Consider the following 21,829-nt stretch of genomic DNA (forward strand, 5'->3'; position numbering starts at 1 on the left):
AAACATATGTTACCCAGTGGAAACCAAATTAGCAGCTGACAGGACCATTTCTGATATAGGTTGAAAAATTTGAGGTAGTGGGGTTTCCAGATTTGCATGGGGTGTAAATATGGGAAGGAAGTTTGTATAATGGGTATAAATTGTTATAGCTCTGTCAAAGTCAGCAGAATTATACTGATTTACACCAGCTAAGGATATGGCCTGTGATTCTTAAATTTGGATATTCAATTACAAGTAAAAGGAGAAGGTAAAATGAATAGTATTTTAGAGGAGAGTGAACACCAGAGCAGTTTTGCTAAGTACTGCACTGCAGTTAGCAGGAGATAAGCAAATCCATAGTGATCAGTGAAGTGTTTAGTTAAGGTGATGAATGATGATATCTGGAGAAATGTACTAATGTAATATACACAAACATTTCCTGCTCAATGTGCTCATGCTACTGCATTAAAAGGACTGATGATCAATCACTGAAAGGAGACTATTTCCCAAAGTCTTTTTTCTTAAGTGTTTAATGCCAACCACTTCCATGAATGCTAATTGGACCAGGATTTTATAACTATTTTTATTTTTACCTACAGGATGCTTGATATTTATTTAATGTAAACTTCTTTTAAAATAAAGTGATGGGGTAATTTCTTTTAAGTCACACAACAGTGCATCCATGTCACAATGCAGTGGGTGAGACTGGATGTGGGGAGATGATGCATTTTTGTACAGTGAGTATCAAAATCCCATCAGGAGTAGGAAATAATTTAATATTATCTATGTATGGTAAGGTCAAAGCTACGTAAATTACATAAGGGTAGTTGGGACACTTCCCAATCTGCAACTTAATCAGACATCATTCTTCAGGGTGGTGGAGTGTTATTCCGTTCTTTTACATGCATTTTAAAATGCCAGAGACAGAGATGGCAGAATCCTCACCTTTCAGACAGAAGCTGGTAGGTAGGGAAGGGTGAACCAGTTCAAGTAAAACATGAACTGGTCTGGCTCTTAGTTGATTGTCTATCCCCTGATCTGAATCCAAATGTTTGTTCTAGATAAAATCCCCTCCATCTAGTCTTACTCTGAATCCCACAAACACCCCTATTTCCCACCTCCATTTTTAGCCCACATCATGCAGCTGATTTCTCTCTTTTCTTTAAATATGGGGCAGAGCATATTCTTCAGTGGGTCTTGGCAACTGATACATATATGGCCAACACACTATTAATAACTAATTCCCTGCTCTTAAAGTGCTCTTAGGTGCCTTGAATAGAGATAAATATACCAGAATCTGCCATGCTTGCTTACAGATATGTGGTGTTCTGATACCATGGTGAGGGCAATGTGCAGAAAATAATAAAACTGTGTATTCTGTGAAGTAGGAGCAGAACAGGCATCAAGGCCAGTGAAGTACTGACACACACTTTGCAATACATTAAATCCAGTGTATGATGCTCAGGCCAAGTGAGTGATAAATAGTGCTATTGTAACCCATGCCTGGTTGGTGAGGGACTCTGGCCCACTCTAGTAGCACATAGACCATCTAGAGCAGTGGTTCTCAACCTGTTTACCACTGTGGGTCGCATATGCGGCCTGCAATGTGTTATGTGGATCGCATCCAATACTACCTGTATGGCTCAAGGATGTCACATGGGCCACAGCTGTGTGTTGATTGGGCCACAAGTGGCCCACGGGCCGCAGGTTGAGAACCACTGATCTAGAGTCTGCTATAACCCTAACCTTGACTCATGTGCCTTGTAGCTCATGCAGAAGAGGTAAGCTTCAGAGAGTCCAGGTTTGATCCTGCCTGACGACAACCAGGGTCTGTCGATGTTATACTATCAATAGGAATTGCATGATTTAAGTTGAGACAGCTGAGCCTCAGAATGTTCATAGTTTGGGTTCAGTTGGGATGCTTATTAAAAAAGAAAAAAACGATCAGAAATATCTAGGCCTCCTGAGTTGGTAAATTTGGGTTAAAAATGTCACAGGAAGTGGTTGTTTCACAATGTTTTTTGACATTTCCATCACTTCTGCTCCCAGTTATAGCTGGGAACATTATGAGGATAGTGTTTATCAAGGCATTCCAGGATTTTTTGTTGCAATCCTCGCCAGAAACACGAAGTAAGAAAGTAGAACTATGGGGGGGGGGGAGGGGAGAGGGAGAGGGAATCATCATATTCTTTTTTTCAAGATAAGAGGACCAACTCATAAAGAAAACATTGATCCAAATATTTCACAAGTTCCCAAAATTGTTTAGTTATGAATTCTAAAAATGGGCCAAGGTTCAGAAAGTGTTTTATTTTATCCAACACTGTTGATCCCACATTTAAGCCTAGCAATAGAGGACAGGACTTTTGCAATTATTTCTTTCACTGAGAAAAAATTACCTCTTGCATACTGGACAAACAATGGATTTGGCATTTAGAGAAGAATGTAGATCTGGCCTCTCTGTGGATCCTTGAACCAACTTGCTAGTGCAGAACACTGTTTCAGAAAGGCAGTGCTCAGAAACCAATCTTACCACTGCACCAGAAAGGACCCGCATGTATTTCCACCTTTTGCATGTTTCCTGACTTTCAGACTGCACAGTATGTGCAGTAGTCCACTGAACTTTCCATTACACCAGCCAGGACACCATGTTCTTTTTGGGTGTCCGTTAGTTAGAGTCATTGTCACTTGCACCACTGTTTGGGCAACTGACTCAGGTCATGCAGCAAAGTTGATCTGATGCAACAGTATGTTAAGGATTCCATGCAAGCGATACTCTTGGTGTATTTATATGAAGATGATAAAACAACACTGATTTGGTGCATGAGATTTGGTGATCTGGTGATAAATGATGTTGCTTTATTGCCAATAGCTTAGTAGGAGAAAATAAAACTCTATTAACCTATTTTAGGAATGAATATTGAACAGCCCTGTACTACTAACGAGCAAACAAGGAAATAAGAGCATTTTAATATATGATTGTTACAGACAATTAAAGCAAGTCAAATTTATCACCTTGCATAATTACTAACAGTTCATCTGAATTAATGCAATTTCATGCTTTCTTGAACTTTTGATTTTTTTTCCATAAATGTTTTGTCATTATATAATCCCAAATATTACTGATATAATTATAGGCCATTATTGAATAATACAATGAATGCTAAGTCATTAGAAGTAAGAGCACTTCACAAGTTAGAAATCCTGCTGAGGAAAAATCAATAGACTTTCTCACATTTCTGTGGAGATGTGCTGATTTGTGATACACCACGTTGGGCTCCGGTTTCTTCTTTGCTTTAGAGCATGTGATAGATCATGACATGATGTATCACAATGCAATTTTCCTCACAGGGAAATGTGACCAAAAATTGTGAACTCAGCAGTTTTCAGAAAAAGCTCATTGTTAAAATTTGCAATAAGCAATTCTACCATCTGTGATTAGAGACTGGTTATTTGTTACCTATTTTTTTTCTGTAGTGCAAATTACTCATATAACTCACTGCTGTTATAGTATATGTTACAGGTCTCCCTTTGTGCCTGATTCACAGAGGATATGAGTCTCTATTACTGCATCCATCTAAAGAACCTGGATCCTTAGCTTAAGCTGTAGCAGTTCATGATTTTAGTTTTGGAGTTCCCTGATCTATTGTCGAAGATGGGAGCCATCATTCACACTTCAATGGTTTTTATTCACATGAGTTAGCTCCAGTGCAAACAATGAGGCTACTCACATGATCAAAGCTTTGCAGAACTGGGACCTTAGACTCATGCCTACCTTTGTTGCTATTTCTTAGTCATCATCTTTCCTCATGTAAGAAGGTTCATTGACTTCAGCATGGCTACAAAAATAGTTAGGGTCAGATTCTGATTGGCCCAGATACGCATTCACAAGAGTGCAGGGCACCAGGATGCTTTCTCAGAGTGCTCCAGAAGGCATTGTGCCACCCAGAGGTACAATGCTTCCAGTTCCCATGTGGACACTGTAGCTTTGAGCAATCCCTAGTGCAGATTGGTTCTAAAATGCCACAACTGGTTGCTAATTCATGTATAATATCAATGTGTTTCTTGTCATCATTGCTGTACATTTGAAAACTTTTATGTATAACTATTTTAAAGAAAATCTAAAATAGAGAGTTAAACATGTTGCACCAAAGCCACCTTATTTTGGGCATGTGGGAAATTTCATTGACATCAATAGGTCTACTAGCTTGAGTAAAGCAAGCAGGATGTGGCTCACAATGAAATCTAGTATTCTCACTTTAAATAGCATGAGGAAAACTCATCTAAAAAAGACAGTTGAGTGAGATTTCAACAAAAGTCCTCAATTAATTATTGCTGTCTGCAGTGTTATTATAGCCATTTTGGTGTCAACATATGAGAGAGATGGAAGACCAACAGAAGTTGATCCAATAAAAAAGATATTCGCTCTTTGTCTCAATTAACTAGTAATAGAAGAGACTGGATAATTGTCAATCTAAGTGTTCGTCACTAACTGCATCATATGGCTAATTTGTTTAAATAGAAACAAGTAATACAGCAATGTATATAATACTATATTATTGGTACCATTACTTGTAATGTATGTCTGGTCCGATGGTCTTGATGGAAAAAAAATTCAGCACAAGGGAAATAAAAGTCCTGGCATAATTTATCTATAAATCTATATGAACTGCATTTGAATATCAGAAAATGAGTCAATTAAATCAAGATCAATTATTTAAAATCTTGAAGATACCTAAAAAAAAAAAAATTGAAGATCAGAGTCCTTAAAATTTTCTTCTACAGAAAACAACTCTTTTTCAACATCATGGAAAACAGATATTATGATAAACAAAAACCAAACCAAAACAACAACAGAAGATCAGGTAACCTCAGAGTATGTTAATAGTCAGGGTGGGAGGGAAAAAAGTCAGTTTTATCAATGGTAACCCACAGTTTATGCTTGAACACTTATTTTAGAAACCTCCATTGTAAGCATATTAATGTTATCTTTGAATGTCGGTTTGATTTGTTGGTTTCAGGAGTTGTTATGCTCAGTGATCTAAATCAGTGGGTTTTGACCTTTTTCATACTGTAAGCCCATTTTACAAAAGGACTCACTTTCCATCTAGACATAAAGAGAGGGAGGGTCACAACTGACTGTGGACCTGTTCATGACCCCTCAAATGAGAGGGCAGTACCTTGCAATTAAAAGGTTGACAACCCATATTATAAATATATATGGCATTTTTTAATCCTTGTGACATGACCTAGTCATGAACAGAAGACAATATGATAAATGATTTCCCTCATGGCATTGCCACCACAGGCTCCCACTGTGAAATCAGATTGCCTGCCACCAAGCAGTGGAATCTGTTAGAAAAACATTGGGGAGGAGAGGAGTGTGTTCCACCTTCACATTGCAGGGCATTTGAGCCTTTAATGTGGATCTGTAAGGGCCATGTATTCATAAAAGTAGTTACTTTGGTAAGCACCCTCATTTTCTACAAATATCACTATGGTGGTGCATAGTGATCACATGTTGCTCAGAAACCTCATAGAGTCACAAAATACTTTTTTAACTGTCAAAAGTGAATTTATCAAGTAAGTTCTCTAATGCTTCCTATATCCTGATAATGGTGTTGATGCTATTGAGCTCTTTCTTCTTTTAACACTATCTAATCTTCAATTTTTACTTTCTAATTGATTTTTCCATAAATTCATTCTTAAGATTAAGAGCAATGCTATCTCTAATTAAGGCAGCTGAAAGCTGTTTAGCATTATTCACTTCCTGATTTAAATCCTTATATTTTCCACTAAACATTTAAAGAGCCTCTCTTTACTATAATCAGAGGGGTAGCCGTGTTAGTCTGGATCTGTAAAAAACAACAAAGACGCATCTGACGAAGTGGGTATTCACCCACGAAAGCTTATGCTCCAATACATCTGTTAGTCTACAAGGTGCCACAGGACTCTTTGTTGCTCTTTACTATAATCTCGTCTGTCTCCTTTGAAAATATATGTTGGGTAAGCCTCCAAATTGTCATTAATATAATCTTGTATTGCGACAATAGCCCAAAGCACACTATAGAGACACAATGATCATGGCTGAACTAACAGCCACAAAGAATGCTGAGTGTCCCATTCCACTAGGCACAGGTTGAAATACTGATGTAATATTTACTGCTCGTGTTCCATTGTCCCACTGGGGATAGTCCACAGGCCTACCCTACCTTCTGTTTAACAGAAAACCTTCATCCTTTTTTTCCTCCTATCTCCCTTCACAAAGACACAATAGTTCTGGGCATAGTACATTATTTCTCCTTCACTTTGAGACTGAATACCCTCTCTTCTATCCCCAGTTGTCATGGCAGAGCTGTTTGGAACAGATGGGGGAAGAAAGTCAGTGACCAAAATTCATCCTTTTAGAGATCTATCCAATTGAATAACTTCACAGGAGGCCTCTGATTGGCATAAATTGGCTCTGGAGATTCTGATGGAGAGTTGAATTGCAATGAGAGGCAGCCTATGCTGAATATTAGACAACCATCATTCAGGAGTATTTGACTGAAACAGCCTGTCCCATTTAAGCATTAGTGGCAGAGTGCAAATATCCATTCAGTAATTTCTGAGGGTACGTCTTCACTACCCGCCGAATCGGCAGGTAGCAATCGATCTATTGGGGATCGACTTATCGCATCTAGTGAAGATGCGATAAAATCGATCCCCGATGGCTCTTCCGTCGACTCCGGAAATCCACTGCGGCAAGAGGCGGAAGCGGAGTCGACGGCGGCGCGGCAGCGGTCAACTCGCCGCCGTCCTCACAGCCAGGTAAGTCGACCTAAAATACGCCACTTCAGCTACGCTATTCACGTAGCTGAAGTTGCGTATCTTAGGTCGACCCCGCCCCTGTAGTGTAGACCTAGCCTGAGATGGTTTAGGCTATGTTTAAAGCTCTGGCTTTTTCAGTTATGTTGCCTTCCTCTTTTAGAGTAAATTGCTCTGGTTGGCTAAAGGACATACAAATATTTTTAATAATCTATAATCAGTCAGAAATCATCAGTTTATTACAAATTGCAGCAGAAGCAGAGTAACGGTTGGTGGAAGGTTGGCCTTGCAGTTAAGGGACTGGACTGGGACTTTGAAGATTTGGGTTAAACTCCTGACTCAATCCCAGTCTTTCTGGGTGACTTTGGACAAGTCACTTAGGACAAGATATTTTAAGGTATTTACTATATAGGTGCCTATCTACATCTTTAGGTGCATAAATACCTTAAAAATCTGGCCCTCAATCTCTCTGTGCTCTAGTTCCCCTGTTGTAAAACGTGGATAGCAACACTTTGTCTGTCTTATAAATTAAGAAAATAAGCTCCCTTTGCAAGATAATATCAAGCACCACAATGGAGGAACAGCAAAAAACCATAATTAAATTAAACATTGAAGTAGAGAAAAATCCTTGACTGAGTTTATATTTGCTGTGTGCACAAAGAAACTCACTGCAAAGTGTATCCTATGATGTCCTTCAGCTGGACCACATCTGACTTTTTTTTCATCTATAGTGTTAACAGCATAAAATATTAAAACTCACTTCTGAACCAAGCCAGGGTGAACTGTACTGAGCAGTGAGTATTGATGGAGGCTTTCACTCTAAACTCCATCTGGAGGCCAGAGGCACAGCCAAGAAATTGACCCTCACAAAAGGAAACAAAATATAGATTTTTAATATTTATATTCTTTACATTTTCTTGCTTGTCATCATAGAGTCCATTTGTCACCGGTCATCACAGAGTCACTTTACATCTACATGAGTTTTCCCCAGATTGGAGAGTTCTTAAAAACAGATTTCTCTCCCAGGGCCAGCTCTAGGATTTTTGCCACCCCAAGCAGAAACAATTTTGGCCACCCCACCCCCCCGTTTTTTTCTTACCCCACCCCTGGCCCCGCCTCAGCTCTATACCCCTTCCCCAAATCCCCAGCCCTGCCTCCTCCCCCCAGGCTCTCAAGCCTAGGAGGGAGGGGGAGAAGCGGCACGCGAATCAGCTGTTTCGCGCGCCGCGGCCACTCGGAGTCTCCCCCTCCCTCCCAGGCTCTCAAACCTGGGAGGGAGGGTGAGCAGCGGCACGCGAATCAGCTGTTTTGCGCGCCGCGGCCGCTCGGGATCTCCCCCTCCCTCCCAGGTTTGAGAGCCTGGGAGGGAGGGCGAGCAGCGGTGCGCGAGTGGCAGCAGCGGAGGTGAGCTAGGGTGGCCGGGGCACATTTTTAGGGGCGGCATTCTGGCGCCGGCCATGCCGCCCCTAAAAATGTGCCGCCCCAAGCACCAGCTTGTTTTGCTGGTGCCTAGAGCCGGCCCTGTCTCTCCACAGTCTAAATCAAATGGGCCAAATTAATCCTTAATGTAACTCTGTTGACTTCAATGCAGCTACACTAGGGATGGACTTGGCCAGGGCCGGCTCCAGCATTTCTGCCGCCCCAAGCAAAAAAAAAAAAAGCCGCGATCACAATCGCGACCAGCGGCGGCAATTGGGGGGAAAAAAAAAAAGCCGCGATCGGCGGCGGCAGTTCGGCGGCAGGTCCTTCGCTCCTAGAGGGAGTGAGGGACCTGCCGCCCCCGAATTGCCGCACATGCCGCCCCTCTCCCTTGGCCGCCCAAGCACCTGCTTGTTAAGCTGGTGCCTGGAGCCGGCCCTGGACTTGGCCCCTTGTGGCAAACTGTATCTCATGGCAGAGGCATTAATTCTCACCTTCAACAGGTCTCTTTTATTTCTATTTACCCACTATCCTATTTGGATCTGATTTTTCCGTATGCATATAGGCGTTTATATATGACTAAGTCGTTTGTTCACTCAGACTCTGATCATACAATTGGCTCTGAGCATGTGTAGTCCTGAACCTGCACAAAACCAGTTTCGTGACTTTGTTCACCATAAGCCAGATCTATCTTGCAATGTGCTGTGAAATACTGAGTGCCCTCATCTCCAGTTATTTATTTATTTTGTTTGGCCCTGGGCACCCTCACACAATATTATAAATAATAATCCAATAAAATATAAGCAATAGAAAAAGCAGAAGATCTCACAACACTTGGGCCTTCCACACAGAACATAACAAAGATCCCCATCCCACCAATTGTTGCCCTATCCAAATGCTTGTCTAGAAAGATGAACTTTGCAGCCTTAACGGCTCTTGAGCCAGTGTACCCTGACATGCCCCCACCTTCTCTCTCCCACACACATCCTGTACCCCAAGAGGAGTGGGGAGAATCACGGGGTCCAGTTGCTGCACAAAACACCAGCAGGGACATCCCTCTGAATTGTCTGGAATTCACCTGAGTAGTGCAAAGGGGCCATAACCCGGCTTGTGAATGTGACCCCAGTTCTATGGTTTTCAACTTCAACTCAAGATGTTGAGATGTGACTATTTATAGCGCTGTAAGGTAAAAACAATGTGATTCTTCAGATCAGAATTTATCCCTTTTATCCTGAATAGCTAAGTTTGGGGCCTTTTTCACTTTTATTATTAAAAGTATTTATGATGAAGACTCTTTCTGTTCCTTGAACATAAATTGTACAATATAAAGACTAAATAAATGAGCTTTATCTTATGTCTTTGAAACTGATATTAAGCAAGATTTACCTGTGCTACAAGAATAAATAAGTAATAAAAACTGATTTAATTACTTTTTGTTTAAAGAAAACAGTCATTTATTACTGAGAATTTTATGTGGTTTTCTTATTTTTTTCCAAATCTCCATCTATCTTTTTATTTTTTGTGCCAAGCCAAAAATAAAACAGCACATGTGGACATTGTAGATATTGCATTCCATAATTTATTGGAAGCTAAGTCATATTGTGTTCAATGAAACTCGGATAGATAAAAAGGAACTTCACCCACACCGCAAATAAAGAGACTGGTTTTACTCTTCAAAAAATATTAAATTTTATCAATCAGAATCCAACAGCTCTGGGACCTATAGATGCTTTGTTACCAACAATATCTCAATCACATATATTGCTTTTTCCAGGACAACTTACAACAGGCTGATTTAGGATAAACCTTTCTATAGGAATAACAGAAGAGTAAATAATATCTAACTAAAAATAACCTACAAATACTTATATGGTCCCTATTACCTGAGCAATTCATAGTCTTTAATACTCCCCACAACAACTCTCTGATGTATGGAATTGCTATTACCCCCATTTTATAGACAGGGAACTTTGACACAAGGAGAAGAAGTGACATACTTAAGGTGACACAGAAAGTCTATGGCGGAAATAGAAACTGAACGCAGGTCTCCCAGGGTATGCCTACACAATGTTGGGTCGAAAGAATCGGGCTAGCAGGGTTTGAACTAGCTGTCTAAAAAGAGCTGTGTAGACAGTGCTTTGTAGTTGCAGCTTGGGTTCTGAAGCCGAGGGAGGGGATGGGCTTCAGACTGGAGGGTTCTTTGGTGATTTGTGCTCATAAACAGATGGATAGATTCATTTTGTACAAGGCAGAGCTTTTCCAGTCAATTGGGAATTGTTTCTACGTAATAAGGAGTTGCATTTGTGAACTCCAGGCTTATCTATTACAACTCTATATACAGCAGATTATACCCATTCCTATTGATCACATTCTAGCCAGTCACAGGTGGGATTAGGCATTTATTGCTGCTAGCTATTTGAGTACCCACTCATAATGAAGATTCCAACAAGGAACTCAGGTTGTGGACCCATTTAACAACCTGAAGGCACCTGTCAGTCAGCAGTAGGGTATCTTCAAAGCGTTCCCCCCTACTACTACCAACATCACTTTAGTCTTGCCTGAGTTTGGTATAGTCAGTTGCTCTTTCCTCACTTGGGAGAAATGCTGAGGGAGGGCAGGCAGTAATTCATTGCCACTGCATGACCTCTTTGAGGTTGAATCCGCACTGGGGCATATCTTGCCTTGGTGACAGAATGAGGTGCAATGCATTAGGCTGGAAATCATCTTCCAATAGGAGTAGTGGGGGCAAACAAGTTAATTAAGCGGGATTTTATGCTTTCTGAGCATCTCATACAAAAAATGTCTAAAAGGGCTCTGCATGTACCTGATACTGTCATGATCTAGCTAAGACTAAATGGATCTGAATGTTTTTAAATATCTTATCAGTTTTAAGATGGAGCTTGATACGTTTATGAATGGAATTAGATGAAGGGTTTGCCTGTCATAGCAGGGGACTGGACTGGATGACCCAGGAAATTCCTTCTGGTCCTATGTTCCTCTGTACTCTATCTGGTCCTATATGTGCATACAAGTTGAGACAAGCTTCTCCACCGATGATATGGGAATAACTGTAAGCAATGATTGTGTGTTTTAGGTGTTATTCCATTTAGGTGTCATGATAATGCAATGTAAAACAAATGGCAAAACCGTGACTTGTCTTATGTGCCCCTAGAGGGGAGTAAGGGGGCTTCAAGTGCCCCTTTTTACTCCTCTCTGTGGTGTTCCTGGTCTGAATTTGACAGTATTACTTCCTTTCACCCCATAGGAAGATAAGGAATGGCCAGAGAAGGGTGGGGAATAAATGAATACTTGGCTCTGTCCCACCTCCCCCAATCATTGGCCAGTGATCCTGGCCAGTGATAGAGAGTCAGTGCTGCTGGGGAAGTAATTTGTTGCCGATATGGGTCAATTGAAGATTGCTTCCATCTCTGGAAGTCACAACTCCTTCCCTGGGCTGCTCTGAGGGTGGTGCAGTAATGGGCTGCTCCTTATCCAAGATGAGACACAGGGCAAATTTTTCAAAAGTGCCTTAGTGAGTTAGGAGCCAAAGGCCCATTTTCAAAAGTGACTTAAGTTAATGGGGCTTAGGTTTTTAAAGATCTAAGGCCAGATTCTCAAAGGTATTTAGGTGCCTAATTCCTAATTCCCTAACACCTTTTAGGATTTGGGTCTAAGTCCCCTTTGAAGATATGTCTTAGACTCTTAGTTTACTTAGGAGCTTTTGAAAATCATATCCATAATTCTCAACCTTGGCAAAAATGAATAAAATGTAAACAATACTATGGAATTCATACAATTATTCGTTAAGGAGAAAAAATATTGCAATGATTTTTGTGTCATACAGTACAAGAAGATAAAGTCAGGCTGATCAGTATGCAAGCGTTTGTAGGTAATTCATTGGTAATCAGTGGTTCAAATTACCTGAGAAAGCTTTTACTCCTGGGCAATAGATACTACACCCACTACATCTTTAATCATGATATAATAATTACAATGGGCATCTCAACACATGTACAGTAGCACACTATCGGCCTAGCTAGTAGTGTATGAGCCATTTAGAGGGAAATTCATGCATGTCGAGACTTCATAAATTCAGAATATCTGATCTGATTTAACTGCATTGATTTTTCCATTTTCTGTTTCAAAACATATGGTTCAAGTAAAAAGGGTTATGACATTTTGAGGCATGCTATATTGCTTTGTGATGTTCATGTAATTTGTGTGCAGTCAAAGGTAAACAACATGATGAAGTAATCAGATGAAAAGCGGGATTTTATGCTTTCTGAGCATCTCATACAAAAAATGTCTAAAAGGGCTCTGCATGTACCTGATACTGTCATGATCTAGCTAAGACTAAATGGATCTGAATGTTTTTAAATATCTTATCCTAAAATGGTTAGATACTGATAAAGATTTAGGGTTTGGGGTTGTTCCCCCCCCCCATTACAAAACAGAAGATCATGTCTTAGAGGGGCTATTTCCTCATCCATTTGTCACTTTAACAAAGAGAATATTTTGTCTGTTCTACACATACAACAGTCAGACAAACACCATGTTAGAGCGTTTAGGAAATCCAGATATCTTCCATCTATTCCAATCCCTGTTCTTGCATCCAAAATTCTTGGAGCATATGTGCCAGCACTGAACCTTATCTCCAGCCAAGGGTAGGGAGGATGAAAATGGAACATGAGATGTTCTTTCTAACACTGATAATAAGGTCCAGGTTCTGATACCTTTGCACAGAGTACCATCTTGCTTTCTGAGTAATCCCATTGAAATCAATGGGTATCTAAATGTGGCCATAAAACGTCAAGCAAAATACAACTAGAGCTCTGTTTAAAATAAAGGGGGAAGCTTTTAAAAATGTGGACAAATATGTCTGTACGACCTGATCCAAGAGTATTGCTTTCTTTTGAAACCCACTAAGCTTGTACTTGAATTCAAGTTCTTGTGAATGTTTATTGGAGTTCACAAGTAAAAAATAAGGATTTCTGACTGTCACTTGACTTTTACATGTGAAAGGAATAGACCTGTGTTAAATAGAAATCATGATCACTTCTTCTGATTAGTGATGGTGTACGGGGAGACTTTGGCAAACCAGTAAAGTGCCTAAAACCACTCTGGCTTACTGTTAAAAAGCCACCTAGTCAGCAGGCTGTAAAGTGGCCATGCAGCTTGACCCAGGCAGGAGGAGAGGGGGTTTGGGGTGCCACGGAAGGGGCAGCTTGACCCCACGTCCTTCCTGATAAGAATTGTGTTGAAGTTGCTGATACAGGCGTTTTAAAAGAGTAGGATATGCCCCAGGAATGTCTATTGAGGTCTCAAGGATGCAGGCTCTGGAAAAACCCACACCTGGTTAATCAATAATCAGAAGGAACCTCTTGCTCCATCATTAAAACTGCTTACTTAACAAGGTTTCTGTAAGGGACATGTCATTGTATTACTAATGTATAAATAAGGGGGGAAAGCTTGAGATAATGGGACTCCTTTGGGGGGGGGCACTCTTCGGGACTCTTTTGGACTCTCCCTCTGGATACATCTTGCAGTCCCCACCGGCAGACGGAAGATTTGGCCACCGGAAGCCTGCCGCTGTGTCACTCGAGAGCCACTCTCAGCTTTGGTAATTATCAAGGGTTGGGGGTGTTTTACTAACCTGTTGCGGATGTGTGTAAGTGCTTGAGACTAGTAAAGTTTAGCTTTTAGTGAAAGCACTCTTGTGTTGTCCTGTTTGTGCCAGCCATCTATCGGTCGGACGGCCGTGTCTCCCCTGATTTATTTCCTGACACCTCCTCGCACAGAGTAAAGTTACCAAGAGCTTTGGGTTGAAAGAACCCCGGGTAACAATGGAATATATGACAAAATAATTTTAATATATTAGAAAAAATCTCATTTCAGATCCCTGACAAATTGGATGTCTTAAATATTTGGTCTGCTGTTTTCACTCTCTATGAATAGTCATGAATGATATTGTTTCACATAATTTGAGTCACAACATAGTATTTTTTCCTCAGTATGTTATTTGACTTGTCATTTCTGGAATGTGCTTGTGTATGTTTGGATCATTACTTGGAACTAAAAGAAATAATAATGGGCAAGGATGGACTGCTTTACTGCAGCTGGTTATGGGTATTTCCCCCCAGCCCAGTTGTTTGCATATACTTATTTTACTTAACACTGATGAAATAATTAAACCAAATCCCCAGTGCTTGAGGGATAAAATCCCAGCTGAAGCAGCACTCTGACAGTTCTTCATGACTTTTTTTTTTTTAAAGGAATTAAATGTGAGTTATATAATCTTCATTCACAAAAATAGACAGACTTTATGAAAAACAACTCCTTAATATGCATGAAGAAAATGCCTCTTAACGCCAAAGTAGAAGAGAAACACTCACTGGTCAAAACTCTTCCATGAATTGGGATGCTTTTTCATCTTGTGGATTTTCTGATGTTCCTGCGCTTCCACCTTTGCTATTTCTTGCAATGAAATTACACCCCAAATCGCTGCTTTGATTGGCTCTGTGACAATTTCTAGAAACGCCGTTTTCTAGTGGCATTATCACCAAGGATCCTGTCATTGCACTCTGGGTATCTAGGAGGATGCTGGCAGTGAACATTTTTAATGCTACGTTCATGAAGGGGAAAAGCAAACTAAAACTCTCAAGTCAGGGAAGCCTGCACCCATGCTAAATGTAACATCTTTGTTTTAGAAAATACCATGCTGAATGCAGAACCAGTAGTTAGTTAATGGTCATTCAATATTTGCACAGCATCACTCAAAGTATTGTATAATTATTAATCTGATTGATTTTTCAGACTGAGTGAAGGGTAGTGAGGATGGACAAGGGACTCCTTGACTGCTACTCCAGCATATAAGTTTGAATAGAGCTGAAGTCCCTTTGCACCACTTGTGTAGTGTTTTGGGATCACTGGATGCACATAAACTCAGATTCCATGGCTCCAGCACTGACCTGCCCCTAGTCCTCCCCCATCACCACCCTCCTATTTAAGGCTACTTGCTCTGCACTGCCCAAAGGAAATGCAGAGGCCTCTCTGCCTGGCAGCTCTCTTGAAGGCTCCGCCCACTCAGGGGTTAACCATTGCACAGAGCCTCATGCTAGGCCTCTGCACCATGGCTGAATGTGTCACCTAGGTGATAAAAAAAGATGGCTGCTGACTCCTGACTTTGGGAGTGGAGGGGGTGATTCAGAATCTAAATCTAGTTCTGGACCCATTTTTTTGTGACTGGCTGCAAAAGGAAGATCCAGGATCTGATCATTTGAAGGGGTTGGAAATCCAGATCTGGATTTGGATTTGAATTATGCAGCTCTAGTTCTTATCTAGATAACATTAACTGTTGAAGAGCATATTGGGCAGTGAATAATCAATGCTGAATTGCAGTTTCTAATTTAAAAGTAGATACTTTATGGGGAATATGTACAATTTCCTTTCTATTTAGGATGACACAAACTTTCACCAAGAAGTATTAATAACCTAGGCATGGCCATGCCATGTGTCCTGCTAAAGCATCTATGTGTTTGCACTGTCCTCTGTCTCAATGATACTGTCTTTTATTTTAATAATCTATGTCGTTTCCGCCCACACAATATTCCTCCTGCAGGCTTTGATTTGACAGCTCTGTTTTTAATGGAGTATAAGAAGGAAACTCCAGCTGAATCTGAACACCTATTTGTAATCTTATGGAGCAATTGTTTTGTTACTCAACGTAGAAAAAGCTCATAATTTTCACAAATCTTGTTGAGGTGTGCAATGAATATGTGGCCAACAAGTTTGAGAAGAGGGAGGAAGACATGAAGTTACTTTGAGTAACAATAATTTACATTATAATGTATGGTTATTTACCTTGTAATAAGGAAACAAATATACTTAAAATTCCCCTTCCCAAATATATTACTAGAATTATTATTTTGACTGGGATTGTAATAGCATCTTGAGATCAGGGCCCCACTGTGCTAGGCACAGTGCACACATGTATAATAAAATAGAGACATTCAGTCACAAAGGGGTTAGCATAAGATATGAGACAACAGGTGTACACAAGAAACAAATGAAGGGAGGTGCGAAGATAGGAAATGGGAGACTGTAACAGTGAAATAATCATGTTTCATATATAATAAGTAGCATTATTACATAATTATAATTCCTTCCACTATTGCTGTTTATTTATACAGAGTCTGATTATGCCACACTTAAATTTGATGAGTAATACACTACTAGGGACCTGATCCTGAAGCTGGAACCAATTGGGCAGACCCCTGCATTCCCACAAATCCCTACTGAAGTCCCTGCAGACACAGTAGCAGGCTCAGGGCCTAGGTGAGTAGTCCACTGAAATCAATGAGACTACTCATATAGTAAGGTGTTGTTCTATGTGAAAGTGGTAGAATTGAGCCATTGTTTGTTTCAGGCAAAAAAAACCCCCACAAACTTAGGACCAGATCCTATAGTACTAACTTTCAGAGTCCCCACCCAATGCAGTAATGGGATCCTGAGACACTCAGAACTCCTACTGATGTTTACGTGGCCTTGGAGTGGGCAATGTACCAGCTGGCTATTAAGCAGTGCAATTTTGAGAGGTCAAAGAAAAGTCAGTGCTTGATTTATCAAGACCTTTCTCTTCATTTTATAAGAGCAGTTTTGTGACTCTTCTTTTGCACCACAATTTTAATTCTCTTTTGATTGGACCCATAGGTGGAAAACTGGTTAAAAGCTATGTAGCTTTCGTAATAGATTGGGGCCAAGAGCCATATAGGTACCATTCATGAAAATGACTAGATTGAATGAATGAAAATCCCTTTCTGTCTTCATATCTTTTAACCTATCTGCCAAGGACTTTGTACTAGACCCCTCAACAAGGTGCCCTTGTGCCTTTCTCAGTGTTGCTGTCTTTTCTTTCTGTAAACCAGGTTATGAGCCATATGTTCAGAGTGACTTTTTTATTGGGTGCTTTCACTTCAGTTTCTTGCTGCATTTCTGCTATCTCCTCTGATAATGAAGACTTCTTCCTGAAATTAGGATCTCATATCTGTTTACATTCCTCTTTCTTATACGTCCACATATTAGTACTAATGTTGGCTGGAACTTGCTGGTTCATCTGGTCCACACAAATGAGAACTAGGATCTTGTATTCCATATTCGTCCCACAAGTAGCTGTGGGAAGTGTATCTCTGGGGATATCAAATATCAAATCAATAAACGAACTACTTGACCTTTAATCTTTGGAGCTTGTGGTATATCACTAAGGGACCTTATCTCCCAATGAATTAAGTTCTACTGGTAGAATGTTTCACCAATATAGAGTGCCAAAAACTCTGTATGAATGAGACAAAGCCATTTAACACTATCCATGTAGCCATAGTCCTTACTAGTTGTTGAATTGCTTTAGTTGCATCCAGTTGTGTACTCCTTATGCAGATTTTCTGGCCAGCAGAATTGTCTGGGAAAAGTCATTTGTGTTTTCCTTTAGGTTTTGGTTAACTTCACCCCTGATAACTGATGGCCAGTTGCTGGTACACTAATCTAGGAGTGAGAGAGTTCTCATAGTCTCCTACGTAGTATCCTTGCTTTCCACTGCTGCATATTGTATTCTTGTTTGTAGATCCTAATAATACTTGTCTGGCAAAGACAATTTCCTCAGCATTCTGAGATCTAAATCATCCTTCAGAAAGCTGTGGACCTGCTTTTGGCTTAGCACCATGCAAAAGTTAACTCCTACTCAGTCTGGAGATATGTATCTTTGCAGTTTGTGTCAGATTTATTCTCACCTTCAAGTTCTTTAGCCAAATAGAGGTTTGTGTTTCTATTCCATTACTTGGCAAAGTTTTCTCTTCTCTGCATCGGGGAGCTCTTTCAGTGGATGTTACTTCAAACACAAGCTCCACATATGGAATGTGTCTCTGTCAGCCATCCTGGCTAATACTCTTGGTCATGTGATTCATGCCAAGAACTGTGTAAAAATAATATGCAACAGCAGCCTGGCAGAGAATGGTTTCCCTTCCTTCTTCCAAGTGAAAAGAGACAGAAACTCCTTCCAGTCCTTCCTGCAAGCCCCCTTTCTCTTTTTTCAGGTTCCTCTTCTTCTCTTCCAATGCTCCGTTCATCTTGTAGCTCCCTCCTTCCCCTACCCAGGCTGTGAGAAGAATATTACCAGAAATGTTCAGGACATCCTGTGGGTAGGGCCCGGATGCCTTTTATTTTTCCTACAGGCTCCCTTCTCAGGTGGATGTATCTTCCTTCTGGCAGGACAATGTGCCCGTGGGTGAAGAAAAGGAGGAGTTTCCCTTCATCAGATTTGGAGCTGGACTCGGAGAGACACCTTGATTACAAGTATATCTGTGACATATATGCAGCCTTCAGCTTCCTCCTTGTAGGCCCTGCTGGGCATCTTCCTTTTCCTCTCTTGATCTCCTCCTTCTCCATTAATTCCCCAGTTTCCTCCCAGTAGCCAACCCTGCTTCCTTCTTCACTCAGTCTCCACAAACAAAATTCTAAGATGGCTGCTCCACTACTTCTGCCTGACAGGGATTTTGTTTTGTCACAAAGCAAATTTCACCTTCAAGCTTGGAATTCATTTCCCATGAACAAAAGGTTGCTTGCAGAAATATTTGAGAAAAACAAATATAAAAGGGTCAGAATATGATGAATTAAAATTTGGTTTTCATTTGTCAAGCTCCAGAGACAAAAGCTCTTTGCTTAAGAAAGTCAGTGGGAAAATTATAAAACCCAACACAAATGATAAACCAAATGATCAGCTTTACGAAAAAAAAGTCTGTGAACCATCTCAACCTCTGATGTCTCCTTTGTATAACCTCTGTGACATGAGATTTGCTATGAGAAATGGAACAAGATTAATAATTAATACATTTACTGATGTCTGAAATAGCGACATAAGGTTGTCTTTAGAAGTATGTTTTATTAATGAGGTTTGAAAACAATTGCTTTCTCACAATGAAAGACAGTGCAGACCTTTAGACTGAAAAAAAAAGAGTGCAAGTAAAACATGTGGCTTCCTTCAAGTTTCCTTTGAGGGTACCAACAGAATTCAGTCACCACTCAGAAATGTGCAAAAGAAATGAAAAAGGGTTAGCATAATAATTCTCAAACTGGTTCAAATTGACATCAGCAACTGTACCCAACCTGGCTGAAATCTGACACATTTCAGCACAGCAGAACAATATCCTTTTGCACAGTGTATAAGGAAGAAGGGAATCTTACTGTATGTCTGTTAATATAACAAAATGTCACTGAAGTAATTACTGGTGTGACATTTATGTGACTCTGTTGGATATCATTATGCTGTAGCAAATGTAAAGCCTAGTCTTCCTGCAACGTTTTTTGCATGTGGCTAGGTGTGGAACTAGATAACTAATGGATATCACTCCGACCAAAAAATAAAATAAAAGCCCTCTTAAAAAAAACACAACATAACAGCTTTATTGAACAAAAGTAATTGCATTAATCTTCCTTGACCTTTCAATCATCAGTGGTAATTATTGTTCTCTGAGTGCTGTAAGGAATTGGAAGTCTGTTTCTGTTGTTAATATTTTATGAGAAAATAGGGTTTTTTTAAATTTAAAATAGAAAAGCACTGCAGAGGTAAATCCACCCCTTTCATTGTGGTTATCATGATACGTTAATTATCAAATAAATTACATTTCACATACAGAATTACTTAGAAATGCCTTAATAAATGCAGTCTTAGCAACTTACATGCAAATTGAAGCTTTGCCTTCCTGCTCAGAATTGTTCCAAATGAATTTGTAGCCAAACACTGGTATGTTCCAATATCCTGTTTTGTATGTGGGTTATTGATTGCCAAGCTGCCTCCAACCAACCTGTAGTGATAACTCATGGTAAGATCAATATCTGTGCCATTTTGCTTCCACCTTTGAGGGGAAAAAAATCAAATTATGCTTATAATTTACAGAGCCCATTCATATTTATCAAATAGCGTGCTGTAGCATACCTGTAACAATAAAAGTATGGTTAAATATCAGAATGCTTTTTATATCAATCTTAATATTATCAATAATTCTATTGTTTAAAAATCTTTGCTGGTTTGATGTTAGTCACCAGAGTTCAACCAATATCTACAAAAAGTAATGATAACTTATTCATAAAAACTAAATTATCCATCCAATTGAGAGTACAGAATATGCCTTGACTGCAGATACATTATTTTTATAATCTAAATGGTACCTGAACATGTTTTATGGCCCTTGCAAGTGATGTCATAAATTTGGTTATAGAAATGTTTTAGAGATATAAATCAGAAAGGATTATACTTCAAAGAGCAGAAGAAAGCGGAAAGGTTTTATATAGCATGCCTGAGATTGATAATGTAATAATGAGAATGCTGCTATTTTAAAACATGATTTGTCTCTGTTAGTCTGTTAAGTAGAAAGCTTGGGTCTGCAACATTTCACAGCTACTTACAAATGTCAAAATAAACATTATATTTTACTGAAAATAAATATTCTTTATTTTTGAAAGGAAAATGTCTCAGGGCTTTACCATTAGTCACATTAGGATGAAATTAACATAACTCAAGTTAAAGCCCAAAAAACTAGCATTCATATGGGTTGAAGCCCCTCAATAGGTCCCGCTCCAGGGGTGGTCTTGAATAACATTTGAAGCCTTGTCCTTGCATATACATACGGTTTTAGCATCACTGGCTCCACATGACCCTGTGGTTCTTCACCTAATCCAGTCCCCACACTCCACTCTACCCTCTGTTCACACCCTGCACTGGCATGTGAAAGTGGGGTAAACCCCTCTGTGGCCTGCAAAGGATGTAGACACTTCCTGGATGGCTTAAGTGGCACAGATGCCTTCTGTGAGCCCTCTGTACCAGGGGAATTTTGTTTGTTAATTATCCATACAATCACAGAGCAAAATATAGAGTACTAATTAGCTTCAACAATTAGATTATTCACAGTGATGGTAGTTTAGCAGAACTAGATTCTACAATCAAAAATTTGAAACAAACTTTTTTACTTTCACCAACATCTTCTAAACTAAAATCATTTCCCACAAATGTAAACCTAGATCTTCAGCTGTCATAAACTGGCATAGCTTCATTAAAGACAATAGGGCTATACCTGTTTACATCATCTGAGGAGCTGGCCCTGCTGTGCATTGCAAAATACTTTATATGAACCAACCACTGAGAGGGTTTTCTCCATAGAATTTGATTGTGAGGAATATTTGTGAGTAGGAGAAGATGCTTCAAAGAATCATGTGAAATGTCATTGCATGCTGTAAGGAAAATCTTGACAAATATGTACAGAGAAAGACAAGAAACATGACCTTGGAGGAGGATATATGCTTTTAAAGATGAGAAGTGATTGATCAAATATCAAATCAATTGAATTTCATGAACAAATTCTAGTAGCTTTAAATAATTTAGCTGGATCCTCCATATCTCTAACTTCTGTTTTATGAGTGCTTTAACATTAAGGAGTCTAGTGGCAACTGCAGAACATCAATATTTTGCTTGCCTCCAGTTGCTGCTAATTTTGATCCTTGAATTCCTATGTCTTATTTTATCTTTCACATTGTTATCGAGACAAGCAGAGCTGTAGGTAATGGTCATCCATCAGCCTTTTAT

General features: G+C 39.8%; 1 protein-coding gene across 1 annotated transcript in view; it reads right to left on the reverse strand.

The window, feature by feature from the left end:
- Positions 1 to 21,829, reverse strand: part of LOC135881945 (contactin-6-like) — a 142,343-nt gene that overhangs the window by 111,265 nt on the left and 9,249 nt on the right. Inside the window, exon 2 of the mRNA XM_065408715.1 lies at positions 19,930 to 20,105. Coding sequence (XP_065264787.1) covers positions 19,930 to 20,071 — 142 coding nt within the window. The 5' untranslated portion in view covers positions 20,072 to 20,105. The remainder of the gene's footprint in view (positions 1 to 19,929; positions 20,106 to 21,829) is intronic.

This window comes from Emys orbicularis, chromosome 7, assembly GCF_028017835.1.
Source record: "Emys orbicularis isolate rEmyOrb1 chromosome 7, rEmyOrb1.hap1, whole genome shotgun sequence".
Classification (NCBI taxonomy): Eukaryota; Metazoa; Chordata; order Testudines; family Emydidae; genus Emys; species Emys orbicularis.